The sequence below is a fragment of the Rhinolophus ferrumequinum genome, chromosome 16 (genome assembly GCF_004115265.2).
Source record: "Rhinolophus ferrumequinum isolate MPI-CBG mRhiFer1 chromosome 16, mRhiFer1_v1.p, whole genome shotgun sequence".
NCBI lineage: Eukaryota > Metazoa > Chordata > Mammalia > Chiroptera > Rhinolophidae > Rhinolophus > Rhinolophus ferrumequinum.
The window spans coordinates 50,229,456-50,251,955 of NC_046299.1; the positions used below are offsets into that span (position 1 = coordinate 50,229,456).

Here is a 22,500-nt window from a genome sequence, read left to right on the forward strand (position 1 = left end):
GAACTGAGAACCCAGAAATAAACTCACATATGTACGGGCAGATAATTTTTGACAAAGGAGCCAAAAGCATACAATGGAGAAAAGAGAACCTCTTCAATAAATGGTGCTGGGAAAATTGGAAAGCCACGTGAACAAGCATAGAACTAGACTGCTTTCTGTTGCCATTTACCAAAATTAACTCAAAATGGATCAAAGACTTAAACATAAGACCTAAAACATAGGGAAAAAACTAAAGGACCTTGGGTTTAGAGAAGATTTTATGAATTTGACCTTAAAGGTAAGGGAAGTAAAAGCAAAAATAAATGAATGGGACTACATCAGACTAAAAAGCATTTGCACAGCAAAAGAAACCATCAACAAAACAAAGAGGCAACCAACCGAATGGGAGAAGATATTTGCAAACACCTACGATAAGGGGCTAATACCCAAAATATATAAAGAACTCATACAACTCAACAACAAAAAAACAAACAATCCAATTAAAAAACGTACAGAGGACCTCAACAGACACTTCTCCAAAGAAGACATATATACGATACAGCCAACAGATATACGAGGTCAGACAATTAAGTTCACGAACTCATCCTAGAAAAAGTGCTACATACCTCATTGCTGAATATCACTACAGTCACCTTCAAAGTACTCCCCTTGGTAAGCTATGCACTGACGCCAGTGCCTAGTCCATCCTTCTAAGCAATTTTGGAACTCGTTTTCTGGAATGGCCATCAGAGCTGTTGTTGTATTACCCTTGATGTCCTGAATGTCATCAAAATGTCTTCCTTTCAATATTTCCTTTATCTTCGGGTAAAGATAAAGGGGGCCAGATCAGGTGAGTAGAGAGGGTGTTCCAATACATTTATTTGTTTACTGGCTAAAAACTCCCTCACAGACAGTGCCGTGTGAGCTGGTGCATTGCTGTGATGCAACAGCCATGAATTGTTGGCAAAAAGTTCAGGTTGTCTAACTTTTTCATGCAGCCTTTTCAGCACTTCCAAATAGTAAACTTGGTTAACTGTTTGTCCAGTTGGTACAAATTCATAGTGAATAATCCCCTCTGATATCAAAAAAGGTTAGCAACATCATTGCAACAAGTTCGCGAAATAAATTGTCAGATCTCGTATGAAAAGATGCTCAACTTCACTAGCTACTAGGGAAATGCAAACAAACAAGATATCATCTCACACCTGTTAGAATGGCTATTATCAACAAGACAAGGAATAACAAGTGGTGGAGAGGATGTGAAGAAAAAGGAAGCCTCATTCACTGCTGGTGGGAATATAAATTGGTACAGCCACTATGGAAAACAGTATGGAGGTTCCTCAAAAAATTAAGAATAGAATTACCATACGACCAGCAATCCCTCTTCTGGGTATCTACCCCAAAAATCTGAAAACGTTTATCCGTAAAGATATATGCACCCCTATGTTCACTGCAGCATTATTCATGGTGGTCAAGACATGGAAACAACCAAAGTATCCTTCGATAGATGATTGGATAAAAAAGATGTGGTACATATATAGAACGGAATATTAAAAAAAGATGAAATATTGCAATTTGTGACAACATGGATGCATCTTGAGATTATCATGCTAAGTGAAATAAATCAGACAGAAAAAGTCGAGAACCAAATGATTTCACTCATATGTGGGATATAAAACTGAAAGGAACAAACAAAGAAGACAAACAAACAAAGAAACAAAAACTCATAAACACAGACAACAGTATAGTGGTTACCAGAGGGTAATGGGGGAGAGGGGTGGTAGAAGAGGGTAAAGGGGGTCAAATATATGGTGAAGGAAGGAGAATTGACTCTGGGTGATGAACACACAGTGCAATATACAGATGATGTATTATAGAATTGTACACTTGAAACCTATATAATTTTACTAACCAGTATCACCCCAATAAATTTTTAAAAAATAAAAAAATAAAAAAAGAGTGATGGCTTTAACAAAATTAAAAAAAAAAAGAAACGTAGATTTCAAAATGCCAATTGACACTTGTAGCATATAAGAAAATAATGGAGTAAATAACAACAGTAAAAGTGAAATTATGATTTCTACACTCAGGTTTTAAAATTTGTATACCTCTTATTTTCCTTCTTAAAAATGAAACACTATGTGGTTGCTGAGGTTAGTTATGGGTTTCTAGGGGTACATTATCAAAGGAGAAAAAATTAACTTCAATACTCTTAACCAAAAAAAAGTTGAACATCAAGTTTTATTTTTTGTATAAACAGCATCAAGTAAGGTAGTAAAATAAAGTGACTATCTGACAAGGGCAATTTCTATTTACAAACAGGTCATATAGACAAATAACTTAGGTACATGAAAGGTGGTATAGATAGCACCTTAAGATGGTGAACTCTGGAGCCAGACTATCAATATGGAATCCTGGCTCTACCACTTACTAGCTGTATGATCTAAGCTCAAAAAAAAAAAAAAAAAAAAAGGTTAAGTTATTTAATTATTATGTACTTCAAATTTTTTATTTGTAAAATGATAATAAAAATAGTAGCTATCTAAAAGAGGAGGTTAAACGAGTTATTATGTGTAAGAACTTAGAACAGTGCAAGGCACATAATCAACACTCAAAAAGCCTTACCTGTTCTTTTTCATATGATTAGTATTGATAATAATTACCTCAAGAGTTAAGCATTTGTCATTTAGAGATTTCACTTTAAACTGGAATAATAAAACACTGACAACAATGAGTGAATATGTTAATGGGGTTTTAAAAAAGGGCTAAAGCATCACCCCTAAAATAATATGTGACTAGGAAATATCTGTGTAGGATGTCGGGCTTCAAGGAACTGAAATATTGTATGCATTCTCTTGGAGTCTGTTATAGTTTTTCTAAAGCAAGAATATCCCATCCACTCTAAAGATGGGCTTGATAGGGCGAATGAAAACATGGATCAAAAAAACATGGAGTGAAAACAATAAAATTTTGCCTTCATATTCACATTTCTGAATAGAAAAACCTGAAAATATATCAATTTATTAAGAATTCAGACTTGGAGGGAGAAACCTAATTAACAATTCAGAATTCATAAGAACATCATAACCTGCAGTATAAATTGGAGCAGAATTAAAGCAGTTCAAATAAATGTAAAAATTCATCAAATTCTGTCCCATGAATATTTCAGTTCCCTCTCTCCTAATTTACATTTCCTTGATCTGAAATACATTTCATTCTCAGAAGATAGCAAATCCCTTATATAACTTACTATATATGTCAAGGAGTAATAGTATACTTGACCTTATTCCAGACTTATATTTTACCTATAATATGAAGTAAATAATCACAACTTGAATACAACACTAAGAGCACTAGTTAGCAATGAAAAGAATTCAGTTATGTTAAAACTTTGATTTTTAACTATGGCTCCCATCTTTTTTTCTGCTGATCATATTTTCTGTGTTTATACACTGTAACCAGCACTTCCCTTTCTAGGCTTTAACCATACTTTTACCTGAATGGGAACAGTTTTCATTTTAATTTGATATAAAGTGTTTTTCTGTTACATGCAAGCAAATATTCTGGTATGTATCATAAAGGAGATGAAAATAAAACACACAGTAATTCTTTCTTCCAAATTGGAGAGATTCTAAGAGGACTGTAATTACAAATAATGAAAAAACTCAATCTGAGTTTCAGGAACCATTTCTGAAATGTTCAGGAAAGGCTGGGGGAAAGGAGAACTTGATAAGTTGGAAAGAATAAAAAACTCTATTTTTCTGAAATATAAATACATTGTGGAATGGTTATAATGGACAATTAGTTTCAATGGGCAATTCCTTGTTACTGGAAAAAAGAGCGTGAACTTTAATGTTTTTGGAAGAGAAGAGGATTACAGAAAAACTCTGGAATAATATTCTTTGCTTAAGAAATAATTTTAGCTAGATCATGACATTTTTTTCTACTGAAACTTTAGAAAAAACATGGTGGCATTTGATCTGGAGAAAGTTGTCTATCACACGCACTAGAAACAGAAAATACAAAACATAATTTCTATCTTTGGTATGCTGAGGGAAAAAAAGAGGGGTAAGAGAAATGGGAAAGTGAAGGGTATAAACCACACCAACAAAAGACAGCAACTAAATAATTAAATGAAAGAAATACTTGAAGATTATGTAATATAAAGGTTACATTTAGAAATTATGCTTTGTTTCATAGACCAATTAGATGACAAAAAGTTAAACCCAGAAGAAATATAGTTTTCATTAAAGAAATAATAAAAAATTCATGAAATAACTACATTAACAAATCATAAAAAAGAATGCATGGACGTTGCAGGGGGAGGGGTTTTTATTTTTTAATCTATGACATATTATACTAAAACAAAAGCCAGACCGTATTTCATATTACCATCTGTATAATAATGCTAATATACTATTTATAATGATTTTCCAATATCCTCTTAGAGAAAAATTTTAAGTCTTTCAGGCTGAGGTTTTTAAACTTTTAAACCTAGTCTGAATATTTTTTAAAATACCATTTATGTACAAAATATATTCTTAATACCAAAGGCCACTGACTATAGCTTCTTTATACACCGCCTGTATTAGTAGATAGTTTTGAAATGCATAAATGAAACAAACACTAATGTACCTCATAACTTATACAAAGGAAATTGATAGTATCCTTACAGTAACGGTACATTAACATAAGGTAGTGATGGGCTCTGGAAAAAGATCCTCCCCAAAATTCAAAAGCCGCTTAATCAAATTCAGTTTCATTGACTATCAGTTGAAACAGAAATGTTTCGTTTACTTCTTCAGGGAATTTTCTAGTCAAACAGAATAGGAGAAAAGATGATAGGTATCAAAGCAAGAAATAACTATTCAATTATTTGTCAATAAGAGTTGGGCCATTTTTTCCTACTTTGCTTCTGGTGGTTGTAGGAAATTCAACTATAAATGAGAAAACACCCCATGAAAGTGACACTATTTCTATTTCTAATACTATTTCTAATGCATTTGTTCTTGCTATCAATGACAGAAAGTGCAACTCAATTAGAAGGCAATAAAATAAGATAGTGTGTCTCACTGGTCAAAATTATGGACTTTATTAAATGGTGTGTCAAAAGTTAAAACAATGGGGGATAAGAGGATGGGAGTCAATATGTCTTTCTAAGCAGTTCATAACTATTATAGTTTATCTCCTAAGTTAAAACAAAGAGAAAGCTACCCATTTAAAAATCAAAGCAAGTTTAAAAGGAAATTCCTTTAGGGTGTTAGGTTTCTACTGTTTCTGGCCATCATGTATAAAATTTATAATTTATGTATAATTACCACACAAATTTGTTTGTTTTTTTCCAACAATTCAATAATTGTTTTAGGATTTATATCCTCTAGAAACTGCTACTTAAGAATTAGATTGAGAGAACAAAAGACTCATGAAGACCCAAAGGAAAATAATAAGATCTACAGTTGAATAAAAATTGATCCTTATAGTTATCAAGTGAAGGATTGCATACTGGCAAAAATCCTTGGAAAACTTCTAAACTGATGAAACACAATGCATTTTGCACTCTTCATTAAATTAAGGCTTAAAAACCATATCAAAACTAATTTCTTAAACTCCATATGAAATAAAAGACAATTCATAAAGACATACACTAGAGGTGAACTCAGTTTAAAAATCCTATTTAAGAAACATAACCTTCACTCCAAAACAAGACCTCAAGAATATATTTGATAGAAACTAAATAGGAATTAAATGAAGGTATTAAATATTCATATCATAATGTGGATGAAAGAGAAATCTGTGTGCACTTTTGCTAGGGTTCAAGCTGGCTAGCTCAGGGTCACTGGCTCAATTCTACACCCATTTTGTTATTCTCTTTCATACATATTATACATTGATATATCTCAATCTTGCCTTTCCTACTCTGATTTAAGAATTTAATGCTTCAGTGCACAAACATTTGTAATTTATAATCTGTTAAGTCTGCCTTCCAAAGACAGAAGCACTGCCATTTACATCTCCACAGCAAGGTGGGTACTCAAATACTTTTATGCTTAGTGCATTTTACTCGTTATTTTATAAAAATAAGTGGATATCAGAAAAATGCAAATGACACCAATGATGAGAAATGTAGAGCTTATACATTTAATACAACTGAAACAAAGGAGAAGCTCATCAGTCTTGCTAAAAGCTGCAAATTTTTAACATCAAGCAGATAGTTACTGGCCAAAACAGGAAAAAATTAAAGAGCAAGTATGAAAAATAAGTTACCATTAGGGATTTTGTATTTGGGAGATCTCTAAAAATGGAAAATCCCCTTACAACATGTAAATTAGCCTTTCAACTTCTTTATGTTTCCAGGTTTACATATGTACAATAGATGACTGAATTTTCATTCTATTCTGGATTTTTTTTCAGTGAACAAAAAAAGGGATTTGTTAAATTGATTCTGCCATGTTACTGACTTAGTGAGTCACACCTCCAAGGAATATGTAATTGACTAGTTGACTTTTTCCAAGTCATCAAACATTTACTGGTTACCTCCTGTGTGCCAAGCATATGCTGGATTCTGAGTGACACACAAACAGATAAGACAGGGGTCTGACCTGCCAGAGACTCTGTGAAATCAGACCTGACATCAGAGACTGCAAGTAACCCCTACCACCAATACGGTACTTTATGATACACAAAGGACAGACGCCAAGGATCAGAGGGAAGATGTGGCTATCCCCACGCAGAGCCAGGACTCGGAACCTAGGTCTCTCAGTGTCAAGTTCAATGCCTTTTCTTTTAGATCCTTGTTTCTTTTAGGATATGTGACTTTAAAAAGAAGATACCCACAGATGGAGGCACTGTGCCACCTGAATGGGAAAGGTAATTTTTAGGCTAGAAGACGTGGCTGAGATCTTTCAACTCTTAAGACAGCCCCTCATTCTTTCCAATTGTGCAAAAGACCTCAGTGCTTGCAGCCTCACCTTACCAGTACATGGAGTTTAGATGCAGGATTGACACATCCCTGCGAGATCAGTTTCTACTAACCCTGACCTCTACCCATCTAGACCCTCTTGTGATCCTGCCTTTTCCAGCCACTTCATGATTTTCTTTCTGATTTCTTTCACTTTAGGCTTTGTAGAGCCTTTCCTGGCTCGCTCTTCTTTCTTCCTCCTCTTTAAAATTGACCTTTTACTTTTCTTTCTGACCCTGTGTAATATGTTCTTTCTCTTTTTGGAGAATTCAGCCTGAAAGGGAAAAACATGTTTAACTAACTGCTTTGAAATAATAAAATTGAAAGTTTCATTTTCTATACTTATGATTTATTATATGATTTATTTAGGCATAAAATAAAGAATTGAAAGTAAGTATAATGCAAATGTGTATGTAAATTTTGGGGTGGTCTTCATAATTATTATAAAAGTACTAGCAAGGATTTCCATAATTTTTTTTATTAGTTTCAAGTATACAAAACAATGTAATAGTTAGACATTTACTATTTATATCCCTCACAAAGTGATAAACCCCCTCCCCCAATCTACTACCCCCCTGACATCGCATACAGCCGTTACATTTCCACTGTCTCTACTCCTAATGCTGTACTCCACTTCTTGTAACTATATATATATTTACACATATATATAAAATCATAGTTGACACTCATTATTGTTCAGCATCAGCTTCAGGTGTACAGTGCAGTGGTCAGGCATCTACATCGTCCCTGAGGTGGTCTCCCTAATAAGACAAGTGCCCATCGGATACCCTATAAAATCTTTACAACATTATTGATTATATTCCCCAAACTGACTTTTGTATCCCCGTGGCAATCTTGTGGTTACCATGATTTTTTAGTTAAGATTACTGCTATATACTATCAAAATTTGAATCAGAGGTGTTTTTTTTTATAAGAAATGTAGCATTTTTTAATAAGAAAGGTAATATTTATAAGAAATGTTAACTTTTATGATGGCTTTTGAATTAAAACTCAAATGTCACCATACACTGAATTAGCCCTTGATATAAAAAGTAGGCAACCCATGAGGATTCCCTTGCAAGGAAAAACACAAGAATCAAGCGGAAGGTTCTACTTAATTCTTTCTGTAGAAGCATCAGAGCAACACACTTTTTTGAAAAACAGGTATTCAGAAATAAACAGGTATTCAGAAATCTCTTACAGATAATTCTAGAGGAACTTTAAAATCTTCTTAGTATACAGGATATACACTTAAGGTGTCATAGTTCGCTCACCTTTCCATCAAAACGTTTTATCATATACTGATCCAGGCCCAAGTCTGTAAAAATAAAAAACAGTATTTAGTCACTGATTATAACTCAAATGAAACATGAAATGACAGCGCTCAGTTTTGTTTCCAATCATTTAATTAAATGTACAAGATGGTATTGCCACACCATTATTCAAAGGCCATAGGAATGAAAATCTTGTCCTACTTTCAGACATAAAGTATCAGTTACAGAAGATACCTTTTGAACCCTCATACACTGTTGGTGGGAATGCAGACTGGTGCAGCCTCTACGGAAGGCAGTGTGGAGGTTCCTCAAAAAATTACGAATAGAATTACCGTATGACCCAGCAATCCCTCTCCTGGGTATTTCCCCAAAAAATATGAAAACATTTATCTGTAAAGATATATGTGCTCCAATGTTCATTGCAGCTTTATTTACGGTGGCCAAAAAATGGGAACAATCAAAATGTCCTTTGATAGATGAATGGATAAAGAAGTTGTGGTATATATACACAATGGAATACTATTCGGCGATAAGAAAAGATGAAATAGGACCATTTGTGACAACATGGATGGATCTTGAGATTATAATGCTAAGCAAAATAAGTCAGACAGAAAAAGCAGAGAACCATATGATTTCACTGATATGTGGTATATAAACCAAAAACAACAAAAGAACAAGACAAACAAATGAGAAACAAAAACTCATAGACACAGACAATAGTTTAGTGGTTACCAGAGGGTGAGGGGGTAGGGGGGTGGTAGATGAGGGTAAAGGGGAACAAATATACGGTGATGGAAGGAGAACTGACTCTGGGTGGTGAACACACAATGGGATTTATAGATGATGTAATACAGAATTGTACTCCTGAAATCTGTGTAACTTTAATAACCATTGTCACTCCAATAAATTTTAATTAAAAAAAAAAGAAGACACCTTTTTATTTTACATATGAGAAGTGAGGCCCTGAGAGGATAAAAACGGTAAAATTTCATATGCATACCTATTCAACACTTGAGCCAAACCAAAACCCTAGACTCTTCCTGTGGTGGTTCTCTTTTCATTCCATCAGGTACTAATGACCTCTAAATAAGGTGAGGTATTAGTTTAATTCGAATGCATAATAATTTCCTTTTTTGTATATATTTTCAGTTATTTTCTCAGTGGTTAATCTGGGGAATTACAATTAGCATCTTAAATTGATAACAATCTAGTCTGAGGTAACATTAACACACTTATAATTGTTGTTTTATGAATTTGTCTTTTAAATCATTATAGGAAACAGAAAGGAGTTACAAACCAAAAACAAAACACTACTGGCTTTTATATTACCCTGTGTAGTTACCTTTACTGTTCTTCATTATTTTTTAATTTCTTTATATGACTTTAAGTTACTGTCTAGTATCCTTTCATTTCAGCTTGAAGGACTCCATTTGGCATTTCTTGTAGGGAAAGTCTATTAGTAAAAAACTTCTTCGGACTTTGATCATCTGGAAATGTCTTAATTTCTCCTTCTGGGACTCCCATTATGCATATGTTGGTACACTTGATGGTGTCCCACAAGTATCTTAGGCTCTATTCATTTTTATTCATTCATTTTGCTTTCAGCTCCTCAGACTGGACAATGTCAATTGACCTATCTTCAAGTTCTCTGACTCTTTTATCTGCCAGCTCAAATTTGATGTTGTATTCACCTAGTGAATTTTTTATTTCAGCTACTATATTTTTCAGCTAAAGAATTTCTACTTGGTTCCTTTTTATAATTTCTATTTATTTATGAATATTCTCTTTTTATTAACACACTGTCTGTTTCCTATAGTTCTTTGTCCATAGTTTCCTCTAGCTTTTTGAGCATATTTAAGATAAGTGATTTAAAGTAAGTGCACTGACTAGGATTCCTCAGGGATGGTTTCTGTCAATTTTTTTTTTCTGTTAATGGGTCATACATTCCTAATTATTGCTATGCCAGCAGCATGCAATTTTTTATTGAAAATTGGACACTTAAAAAAAACCTTTTTTATTAAATTTATTGGGGTGGCATGGTTAGTAAAATTCTATAGGTTCAAGTGTACAATTCTGTAATACATCATCTATGTATTACATTGTGTGTTCACCACCCAGAGTCAGTTCTCCTTCCATCACCATATATTTGACCCTCTTTACCCTCTTCTACCATCCCCCTCTTAACCTCTGGTAACCACTAAACTATTGTCTGTGTCTGAGATTTTTTTCTTTGTTTCTCTTATTCATTTGTTGCTTTCAGTTTTATATCCCACATATAAGTGAAATCATTTGGTTCTCGACTTTTTCTGTCTGATTTATTTCACTTAGCATGATAATCTCAAGATGCATCCATGTTGTTACAAATTGCAGTACTTCATCTTTCTTAAATATTCTATTGTATATATGTACCACATCTTCTTTATCCAATCATCTGTCGAAAGACACTTTGATTGTTTCCATATCTTGGCACCGTGAATAAGGCTGCAGTGAACATAGGGGTACATATATCTTCAAGGATAAACATTTTCAGATTTTTTGGGTAGATACCCAGAAGAGGGAATGTTGGGTTGCATAGTAATTCCATTCTTAATTTTTTTGAGAAATTGCCATACTGTTTTCCAAAGTGGCTGTACCAATCTACATTCCCATCAGCAGTGTATGAGGGTTCCTTTTTCTCCACAACCTCTCCAACACCTGTTATTCACTGTCTTGTTGATTAAGAGCTATTCCAACTGGTGTGAGGTGGTATCTCATTGTGGTTTTGATTTGCATTTCCCTAATAGCTACTGTAGTTGAGCATCTTCTCATATATCTGTTGGCCATTTGTATGTCTTCTTGGGAGATGTGTCTGTTGAAGTCCTCTGTCCATTTTTTAAATGGATTGTTTTTTTTTGTTGTTGTTGAGTTGTATGCGTTCTTCCTACATTTTGGATATTAGCCCCATATTTGTTGTTTGCAAATATCTTCTCCCATTCAGTTGGTTGCCTCTTTGTTTTGTTAATGGTTTCTTTTGCTGTGCAGATGCTTTTTAGTTTGATATAGTCTCATTCATTTTTTTTGCTTTTACTTCCCTTGCCTTTAAGGTCAAATTCATAAAATCCTCTCTGAACTCAAGGTCCATTACATTAGTACCTATGCTTTTTTCTATGCAATTTATTGTTTGAGGTCTTATGTTTAGGTCTTTGATCCATTTTGAGTTAATTTTGGTATATGGTAACAGACAGCATTCTAGGAGAAAAGAAAGCCTCTTCAATAAGTGGTGCTGGGAAAATTGGAAAGCCACATGCAAAAGAAAATCGGACATTTTAAATATTACAAAGGGGTAATTATAGAAATTAAATTTTTCCTGCTTCCTAGGGTTTGGTGTTGTAACTTGTTGTGGACTACTGTCATCACTTTGTTTAGTGATTTTTCCAAACTATTTTTGCAAATACTGTATTCCTTGTCGTCATTGAAGTTTCTGTTCTATTATCTAAGCAGTTAGCAAAGGACCTGACAGAAATTTCCTTAAATGCTAGAGGCAAAAAGAATGAAAATAAAACAAAAAACATCCCAACTCTCCTAGTGTACGCAGATTGCCTCTGAGCTGGGGCCTTCCTTTGATATTTAGCTGGACCTCTTACCACTGTGCTTAACATTCCCCTATTTCTTGTATGGAGCAGAAAGATCACTAAGAGGTACAAGCCCACTCAAGTCCTTTCTAAGCATGTGTTTGGCCATAAGCACGCACATTGCACTCTGGATACCCCTGTATATGCAGTAGCCCTTCAAAGCTCTGATTTCCTGAAATGTCTTCTTCCTCAGCTTCCTCCTCCCTAGGGTTTTCGGTCTGTCTGCTGTTTGTCCCATCTGCCCTCTCTTGGTCCGGCAGCTATGGGTAATATACGTCTTTAAAGTTTTTCAGTAGACACCTGGGAAGCCACTACAGCTTGAGGTGGGCGAAAAAAAGGGCAAACCTTTGTGCAAGGTGCCAGATGAGTCAAAATGTATAACCATAATTTTTTTGAGAACAAAATCTGTATTATCCCCCACCACTGACCTCCCCATTGCCAATAAGCCACACTAGGAATGTACGCTGCCATCCGCAGGGCCGCTGCTGAGCTGGGACATATAGTACGGTAGGCAGGTAAGCAAAAGGCCACAGTATTTTCATACCAAAATTTAGCTGCCTCTTTCTCTATTAAGCACTCCCTAGCTGCTTTTAGTTTTTTGTTTTATTGAATTCCAAGAGTTCCAAAAATAGTTGCTTCTCTCCATTTTTGGCAGCTTAACTGTTGCTTCAGTGGAAGGATTAATTCTTGGAGCTCGCTACTCCATCATTTTCCCCACCGTGTCTCCTATACACATTTGTAAATTGTTACATTTAACTTATAATATTAAACCATTTATTAACTTTCCTTACACCTCATTTGTTCAGGCTGTTTCCTCTACATGAGAAATCCTTTCCACTATTCTTTGTCTGACTTTTATCCAAACTTAGACGTATTCTCTAGGAACCATCTCCAAACTTTCAGATTTAGCTAAGTGAATCTTCTTTATATTGCCACAGCACCTTCCTTCTTTAACAAATCACTACATTGTTGAAATTACCTGTTACTATCTCTGTCTCCCTCACTAACGAGGAACTTGATGGCAGGTACCGTATTTTGCTGTGTATAATGCACTTCTATGTATAAGGCGCACCCCATGTTTTTGGCCCAAACTTTCAGGGGAAAAAAAATCTTTCATTTTAATTTTTTAATTCAAATTTGTATTTGTTTATAGGTACTTGTTTTTTTGTATTATAAAGGAATTTTAGCATTTATGTTTTAACATATGATGGTATAAGAAATTTTCTGTAACAAATAATTACAAAACACATGAACAGATACAAGGTACAAGAAATTTTATGTACTGGTAACAAATTTACAATATTTGTGCATCATAGAAGGCCAAGAACTCTTTGTTTTTGTAAGTTTGTCATAAGTTCAACAAAACTGATTATAGTACTTCAGGGTATTATTTTGCATACGGATATTGTTACTGATTTCTAGGGTTACACTTTTAACTCATAAGCATCTAAAAGAACTAAAAACATTTATATAGATACGTAATTAGTACTACCCATGTATAATAAGCATCCTTATTTTTCCCTCACAAATTTGGGTAAAAAAGTACACATTGTACATGGCAAAATAGGGTACCTGTAATTATTGCCTTCAGGAACATTCTCATTACAGGAAATGAACCTCTCAGCCATAGGAATACAATCACCTTAATCCTTTACTCTGGTTGAGGATTACCACATTAGACTTGTAGGTTCCTTTTCTATACTCCTAAAGCCTATCATAATGCCTGACATTCAGTAACTACACAAGTAAATATATTTATTGCATAAACCTATAAAGTTTAGGCAACACATAGAAACAAAGGAGCATATAACAAAATAAATATCACATATTATTTTTCACTTTAGCCGCTTACGTTCTGGTTGCTTTTCATTGGGTGTTATGGATCGCACAAAATCTTCTGGAGTCATAAACACTTCAGATTCACCATGCTCGCTGATTACTTTCAAAGTGGCAAAATATCGGAAGATTTTGTCTGGTGTGGAATATGCTCGAATCCTGTTCTCATATTCCATTACCTAAAATTGGAAATTCAGAGAGTGTTACTGTTAAGCAAGTCTCATTTTCATATTTTGTATCTTATTTTTTTGGAAATTTTATTAATATCATTTTTTCTATAACTGAATTTTTTAATATTATATATAAGCTTGAATTTCAAAAACTTTTGAACCTCTTTTTTCCAATATACCATTCATACTCCATTTGAGGGAATACTTGTGTAACTTTTGTTTAGAATATTTTTTGAAGAATTTTCTAATTTCTTAAATCATTGAAAGCTAGCAAAATTGAAAAATGTCATACAAGAATTCAAAATGCCTCAGTAACAGGGTATAAAGCCATATATATATATATATATATACACACACACACACACACACACACACACACACACACACACACACACACACACACACACACACACACATATATATGGTAGCCTATAGGCTCTTAAATACCAAGTTTTTAGAAAGAGATTGATTTTACAGTTTTTACTTCTACATAATTCCCTGAATCCTGAAACCAAACAGACTTAGGACGTCAGAGGTTTGAAAAGCTAACAGTTTTTCAAACACATTAAATGATAGCATAAAAAAATTACAGACCATGGAAACTCAATTATTAATAGGTCTGAAGTAACAAGACTTTTACTATTTTATTTTTACAGAATCAAGTAAGACATACATTTAACTAAAAGAGTGTAATGTTAATATGAGAGCACATTTTCTTATCTGTGATCCAAGTCCCCATTCCATGCATGGAATATACAAAATACTATACCTTCTACATAATACTCTTTAAAAAATTCAGGTATGAGAGAAATCTTTTTCACCAAAATACAAACTACATTAATACTATGGTGAAGAGATTTCTCTCACACCTAAATTGTATACAGTGAGATACTCAACAATAAATAGTATCATAGATAACTGGTTAGAAAATGTATCAAGGCAATATGATCTAAAAACCCATCAGTTCAATGTCTCTAAAGTAATTCACTCATGTTAAGGAAAACATGATTAATGTTTTAATTTGCCACATGAACAAAGGTATTACTGTTAACTGTTCGGTCCTAGCTAGGTGAGGTCACTTAGAGCAGCTGTTTAACAGTAGCCTTCATTCTATCACATGTGCTTTCAGCAACTAAGAAAGGACGAATGTGTAACTATACATGACAGGAATCTTTCTAATGCTCATTGGCATTAAAATTTGAATACTAATTTCAGAGGAGATTTTATCAAAAGATTTGGCATGGGGCAAATACACTAGAGAGCTTTTCAACTCCTCAGCAGCCTTGAGACTTAGCTACAAGTCTTCAAAGCATTTTATATTATACTACAACTATCTGCTGGGTAATACTGGCTACAAAAGAAATGACTTTCTTTAGGCCATTGTAGGCTTATTCTTCTGAATAACAACAAAAAATAATTGGTTTGTAACATTTATGGTATAAGCTGTAGCTACTGCTAAAGATGGCTTTCTGAACTAAAAAGTTAATCATATACAAGACAAAGGTAGAAAGATAAAAACTTAAGTCATTGATTTTCAGACTGAAAATCATAGTCCGTGGTTGTTATAAGAGTCACTAAATTATGCTGTTTAATATTATTAATTAGTTTTAGTTTGAAACAATAGGTCAAGGAAAGTAACACACTTTTTGCATTCTCCATTGGTAGAGTTTAGTACAGACATATTGTATAATATATATTTTGCTTTTTTCTCACTTAGAATGTATCTTGGGAATCATTCCATATCAATTGATATGGAGCTGCCTCCTTGTAAGTGATCATATTAAAAGAAACACTAACAGATTATTATATACAGGGTTCAGAACACAGCATCTAAGATAACAAAGGCTTGGAAGCTAAGATGTGTAGAAACTGTTGAAGGATTCTGAAATGTTTAGCCTAGAGAAAAAAATTTACTAAGGGAATTATAAAGTTACATCCAATCATTTATTTAAAACATTCCTTAGCATAATGATGTTAAGACAGTTGTCTTCAATAAAACTACTAGACTTTAACTGGATCAAAATTCAGGTACTGTCACCTCAATAAATTTAATAAAATTAATTTTAAAAGAATGAAGAGGAAAAGGAAGAGGAGGAAGAGGAGAAGAAAAGAAACAAAAAAAAATTCAGGCGTTATATTTCCTAACTGCACCAAAGGGTAGCCAAACAGTAGTTGCAACCAAATAATAGATGAGGGAAAGTGTCTCTTTATAAAGTATTCCCATTAGTAAATGTAAAAGATCTGATAAGATCAGAATATCACCATTTTGCAACTCCAGTGAATTAACAAATCTAGTCAATGAACATCAATCGCTGCTAATATCACAGAAAGAAAAGCCATTAGACATTAGGTGCCTCCTGATAGTCTCGCCACAATGATCAAATCTGAGTCTGATCAAGGCTCAGAATCCAGTTTCCAGTATTCAGGTAACACAGAGCACAAAGGAACATGCTGAATTTCACTGAGAATAAGTATCAGTAAAATCCCGACAGTAGGAAACCTTATTTAAGGGTGAAATGGCCTGGGTTCTGTTACCAGTAGATTAAAAGACATCATCAACACAAAACGGGCAAGATTCAACTCTATGTCTAGGGATGTACATTTGGGTAATAAAACTATAAAGAATAAAAGGAAATGATTATAAAAATAAATTTATTGGACTCCTATACCTGTGTATTAGTTTACAGTAAAACAGTAATTTTTAAAAATTCAGGTGTGTTACATAGTGTTGAATAGCAGAACTAGACTCATGGATAAAAGTTACAGATAAGATTTCGGTCCAATAAGGAACCTCTAATGGTAACAGTATTCCAAAAGGTGATAGAGTTCCCCAGCATAGAAAGTACTCAAGTGAAAGATGAACAAGCAAGTTAAGGTCATTATTATGATTATCTCACCTAAGAAATAGAGGATGTGAGAATCATAAAACAACTAAAACCTCATATTTAACAGATTCTGTCATCTTTTAGTTTATTGCTACTTTACTTCACAAAACAGACAAACAAAAAGCAGATGAACCAATAAAACGTAAGTCCCTGCTTCAGAGTTGAGTTTGAGGAAGAATTAAGTACTCTTAAATATTTTCTGCGATTTGACAACTTTAAGGAACATGAACCAATGATGAATGACACTCCTCCATTTTCAATGGCAGAAACAAGGGAAAAGAATATAAAAAGGCTAATAGTACCAAGTTGGTACTAGTGATTGCGATGAATATCTCACTTAATCAGATGGTGTTTGAAGACTCTTCTCCTTGGCTTCTCTGTTGAATGAGCTACTCATTTGTGGGTCCAGAAGCAGTTAATACATGGTCCAAGAGGAGTGACTACTACTGCTCCCATTGCCAATGACATCTCCCCAAAGGAGTATCTATCTCTAATGGGTGAGAGATAAGATGAACAGTTGGTGCCTCTATTTGGTTTTTAGTCCATTGCACCCAATGCACAAGCCTCTGATTCAAAAACCATGTTTTATTGTTTGATTCAGTTGGTCTACACAAATGGGGTGGAGAATGAGGGAAGAATGAGCTCTTCTATTGTTAAAAGGGACAGATCTTCCCCTGGTCCTGACATCAGTTCTATGGTTCAATTTTGGTATAATGCCTAAGGAAAATCAAGGCTATAATATCTTAAGGCCAAGTGAATGCAAGTGACAATGAATCCCCGTGAACCCTGATGTCAGAAATAATGCATAGGCTTAAATGCAGACTGCATTCAGACCTTGGAAAAGGTAGCAGGCAGAAAGACCGTGTAAATAAATTATGGGGCTGGCACATTTTCTCTCAAGAGGTGATTTATTAACACTCAATCTGTACCCTAACAGTTGCCCTCCATATTAGTAATTCCCTCTCTTTGTTCTCTAGTGAATTTTGGCCCTTCCAAGTAATGATTATCTATCACAGGATGTGCTCTTCAAGTTCTGGCAATTCCAAGTTCTATGACACTAGTCTCATCAAATAAAAAGCAAATCAATTTTTGGCAGCAAAATTAATAATACATAATAAGATTTCCTAAACTGATGTTCTTAAATGTTACTCAAGGTAAGTCCCAACATAAAGAACTTGCTTTTTCTTTTATAGTGTCTTGTTGACAGTAAAGGCATATTTATGGAAGTTTCTTCTATATATTATGCTCATGTTGAAAACAAAATCTGTGGTCTAATCACCTTGATGCTTGATCATTCTATTAAAACAGCTATTAGTCTATTAGGATAGGTTAAAATGCTATTACAAATAGACCCCAAAATGCAATTGCTCATATAAAAGTGTATTTATCACTCAGGTAGAGCCCAGGATGCGTGTTCTACGTTGGCAGGAAGGCTCCAGCTGCGAGGCACATCCTGGGTCCCCACAGTGGTACCGGCAGGCTGGGGTTGTGGACCCAGTGGTGCTGCTGTCCACGTGGTGGCAGGGTGGATGGGCCAGGCGGCCAGCACCACCCGGACTCGCACCTCCCACAGGCTAGCTGAAACCCCTACCCCACTCCCACCCCATGCCTAGTGTCCCTACACTGGGGCTGTGTGACCCTCTCGGGCTTGCAGCACCGGCTTCGCACATTTTGTGACACTAGCTCCTACTCTCAGCTGGGGTTCCTGGGACTTGGATTTCCATCCCCAGGGTCCTGATCTGCCCGCCCCCCAGGTCTGCTTATAGAGCCTCTCCCCTCCCTCATCTTTCTTCAACTTCCTCTGTTGGCCCAGCGGCAGTGTGAAGGGAAGTCTAGGACAGGTTACAGCCTTTGTTTCCCGAGCCTCTAGGAAAGCGCAGGAGACCCCACAAAAGGGTCCAGAACAATCAGGGTGGGAGAATCCCCAGTTCACCCCCAATATATGTGCTTGGTAGAAAACAGGTCCCTCTCACTTCTACGGATAATAGCCCTGGAAACCATACCCCTTGGAAAAAATATTCTTGGGTATCACACCAAAGGCACAAGCAATAAAGGAGAAAAAAAAGACAAAGTGGACTTCATGAAATTTAAAAGATTTTGTGTATCAAAAGATAACATGAACAGAGTAAAAAAGGCAATCAACAGAATGAGAAGAAATAATTGCAAATCATATATCTGATAAGGAATCAACAACCAGATTATATAGAGAACTCCTAACCTCAACAATAAAAAACAAACAAGAACCGAGTTAAAAAAAGGCAGTGAGCAGACACTTCTCCAAAGATGATATACAAATGGCCAAAAGCACATGAAAAGATGTTCAACATCACTGATCGTTACGAAAATGCAAATGAAAAAATGGGAAGTAGAGTCTCTGATATTTGTACACCCATGTCCACAGCAGCTTTAATGACAATGGCTAAAATGTGGAAGCAACCCAAGTGTCCATCAGTGGATGAACAGAGGAATAATATGTGGTATATACACGCACAACAGAATATTATTCATCCCTAAAAAGGAAGGAAATTCAGACATATGCTACCACATGATGAACCCTGAGAACATTATACTAAGCGCAATAAGCCAGCCACAAAAATGCAAATACTGTATGATTCCATTTGTATGAGGTTCTTCTAGTAATTAAAATCATAGAGACGAAGTAAATGGTGGTTGCCAGGGACTGGGGGGAGGGGGTAGTAGGAAGATGCTATTTAATGGGTGTAGATTTTCAGTTTTATAATATGAAACTGAATATTTAGTTACATATAATTTTTTTTCTTGGATATTTGAAATATCATATGAAAATCAGGAGAACATAAAAGAACAAAACCAAAAAGTATAAAATGAAAACTGAGGATGTCGAAAACAGCGTGTAGAGACTGAGGCAGGGTGGCATCGCAGGGAAAGAATGTAAATGAGACAGCAGCTAGAAAACAATGCATGACCAAAACTGCAGTTTATTATTTAATTAAAGATAGAACAATCTTTAATATGTCTATGTAGACTACGTAAAAGAATGACTAGACAAAGGGTAACTGAAAAAACAGCATAGATAAAGAATAAGTGTTGAAATAGGTTCTTGGGGAGACAGGATAACATGTGGAATTGTTACCCTTGAACAGGGAAAACAGCTCTTCCACGGCGACGTTAGCGAATGAAATAAGAATTATTTCAAACATAGATTAGAAAGGTTTTATAGCTATGGGACTTACAAACGAATCACACTGATAGCTTTCATTTTTTCTGTAAAGTACAAGATATGGTCATTTGCTGAGCATATCCTTCTAGTGGGAATAGAAAATGGAAGGTTCAAAAATAAATGTTAATTTGGGTCATTTTAGTTCTACTTTGTAAAAGTTTGACTTTAAATGAAACTGCTGGAGCAAGATAAATTTGAACTTTCCCTGAATTCACTCAGGGCAAAAGATTAAATAAATGTATCATTGTGGAAACACTGGGATATTTGACAATTAACTTGTGATATATATAATGTTTGTTCAAAAGAAGAAATGGATTTGGGAAGTGAGAAGACATGTTTAATAACTTCAAGCAAACAAAGAGAAGATCCAAATTTTCTCAAAGGAACTCTTCTTGCAATATATACCTACCACAAATACACAACACAGAAATAACTCAAATTATCTTCTTGCATTGATTAGTTGTATTTTAGCAAGTGAAGGCAATTTCATGAATTTTAATGTTAACATGCAAAATAGCTAATAAATGCATCCTTTTGATTTTTCATTACTCATGTCTGCTGAATTCAAATACCCAATATCACAGGCATTATTATAGCGAAACTGGAACTTTTGTGAGGTAGAACTGTATAAACGGCAGGTTGTGTTAAAGGTATAGAATGCTGATGTCATTTGAAGGTTATGCTGTCCTCAAAATTAGTTTATTTTCTGAAAATATTTGTATATTTCCGAAGAGATTTTATTCTGCTTTTACAACTTGGCATCATAAATCAGTAATACTATAAAGAGAACATTGCACATCATAAAGATCTGGAAAGCAAGAATCACCTTAAGAAGTTGAATTGAAAGAATGAAGAAAATATATGCTAATCCTGATTACCAATTTTAGATCTTCTTCACCACCCCCATTAGCATCACATTTCAAGAGCACGTTTGCCTTAGAACATGATGGAAAAGAGTGAAGAGGTGAATAACTATTATACAAAGTGAATGTGAACCATGTGAAATGTATCATAAAAGAAACTCAACTGCATTATTCTAATCTTGGATTAACTATAGGTCTGATTAATTTATAAAACTGTGTTCCATACTTTTCTGTCTCTGAATCCAGAACGTTTCTTCTTTTTCTCTTCTGGATGAGGCTCAAGACAAACACTTGCATCCTTTTTTTCATGGTTACCACCTTCCCCTTCATCTTTATTCTTCCCTTTATCACCAAGTTCACTCTTTACGTTGTTGACAGGTGGTGAAGATTCTGCAAGGGCTCTGGATATACAAAAAAGGAAATCTATATTAATCATAAAGGTCTATCATATTAACCAAATAAAGATTTTCAGATACAGCTTAGCAGGAGCAACAGCAATGAAATTTGTGAACAATTCTACATGAAGAGATTCCTCAAAAAATTAGAAACAGAACTACCATATGATCCACCAATCTCAATTCTGACTATTGTCCAAAAGAATTGAAAGCAGGGTAATAAGGAGATTTTGGCACCCTCATGTTAATAGCAGCAAGATTCATAATATAGCTAAAACGTGGAAGCAACCCCAAATGTCCACTGACAGATGAAAGGATAAAGAAAGTGTGGTATATACATAGAATAATATTCAGCCTTTATAGTAAAGGATATGACACCAAAAGTACAGGCAACAAAAGCAAAACCAGACAAGCAGGATTACATGAAACTAAAAAGCTTCAGCACACAGCACAGCAAAGGAAACAATCAACAAAATGAAAAGGCAGTGTATGGAAAGGGAAAAAATATTTGCAAACCATGTATTTAATATACGGTTAATATTCAAAAAACATAAGGAACTTTTACAACACGATAGCAAAAAACCCCAAAAAATGGGCAAAGGAAATAAATATACATTTCCCCAAAGAAGATACACAAATGGCATATATACGTGTGTGTGTGTGTGTGTGTGTGTGTGTGTGTGTGTATAAAGAGGTGCTCAACCTCAGTAAACATTAAGGAAATACAAATCAAAACTGCAACAAGGTATTACCTCACACCAGGTAGGATAGCTTTCATAAAACAACGACAACAAAAACAGATAGCAAGTATAGATGAAAACATGGAGAAAAGGTTTCCTGGTACACTGTAGGTGGGAATGTAAATTAATAAACGGAAACAGTATAGAGGATCCTCAGAAAACTAACAATGGAACTGCCATCTGATTTGGCAATCTCTCTTCTGGGTATATACCCAAAGGAATTGAAATCAGGATCTCAAAGAGATACCTACATTCCCATGTTCACTGCAGCATTATTCACAGTAGCCAAGACATGGCTATCAGTTGGCAAATAGATAAAGAAAATGTGGCAATGTGGTATGTGTATACAATGGAGTATTATTCAGCATAAGGAAATCCTGCCATGTGCTAAAACATAGATGAACCTAGAGGACATTATGCTAAGTGAAATAAGCCAGACAGAGAAGGACAAATATTACATTATACCACTCATATGATGAATATAAAACAGTCACACTCATAGAGGTAGGGAGTGGAATGGTGGTTGTGGTCCAAGGGGTGGAAGAGGGGGAATGGGGAGGTATTAGTCAAAGAGTACAAAATTTCAGCTA

The 22,500-nt window shown here is 34.7% G+C and overlaps 1 protein-coding gene across 5 annotated transcripts in view; it reads right to left on the reverse strand.

The window, feature by feature from the left end:
• The window catches only part of MICU1 (mitochondrial calcium uptake 1), a 187,018-nt gene that overhangs the window by 113,899 nt on the left and 50,619 nt on the right, over nucleotides 1–22,500 (reverse strand). For all 5 annotated transcript variants that reach the window (XM_033131106.1, XM_033131108.1, XM_033131107.1 and 2 more), the window contains exons 3-5: nucleotides 21,002–21,176; nucleotides 13,675–13,837; nucleotides 8,212–8,255 (exon numbers count right to left, since the gene is read on the reverse strand). In XM_033131106.1, coding sequence (XP_032986997.1) covers nucleotides 8,212–8,255; nucleotides 13,675–13,837; nucleotides 21,002–21,176 — 382 coding nt within the window. The remainder of the gene's footprint in view (nucleotides 1–8,211; nucleotides 8,256–13,674; nucleotides 13,838–21,001; nucleotides 21,177–22,500) is intronic.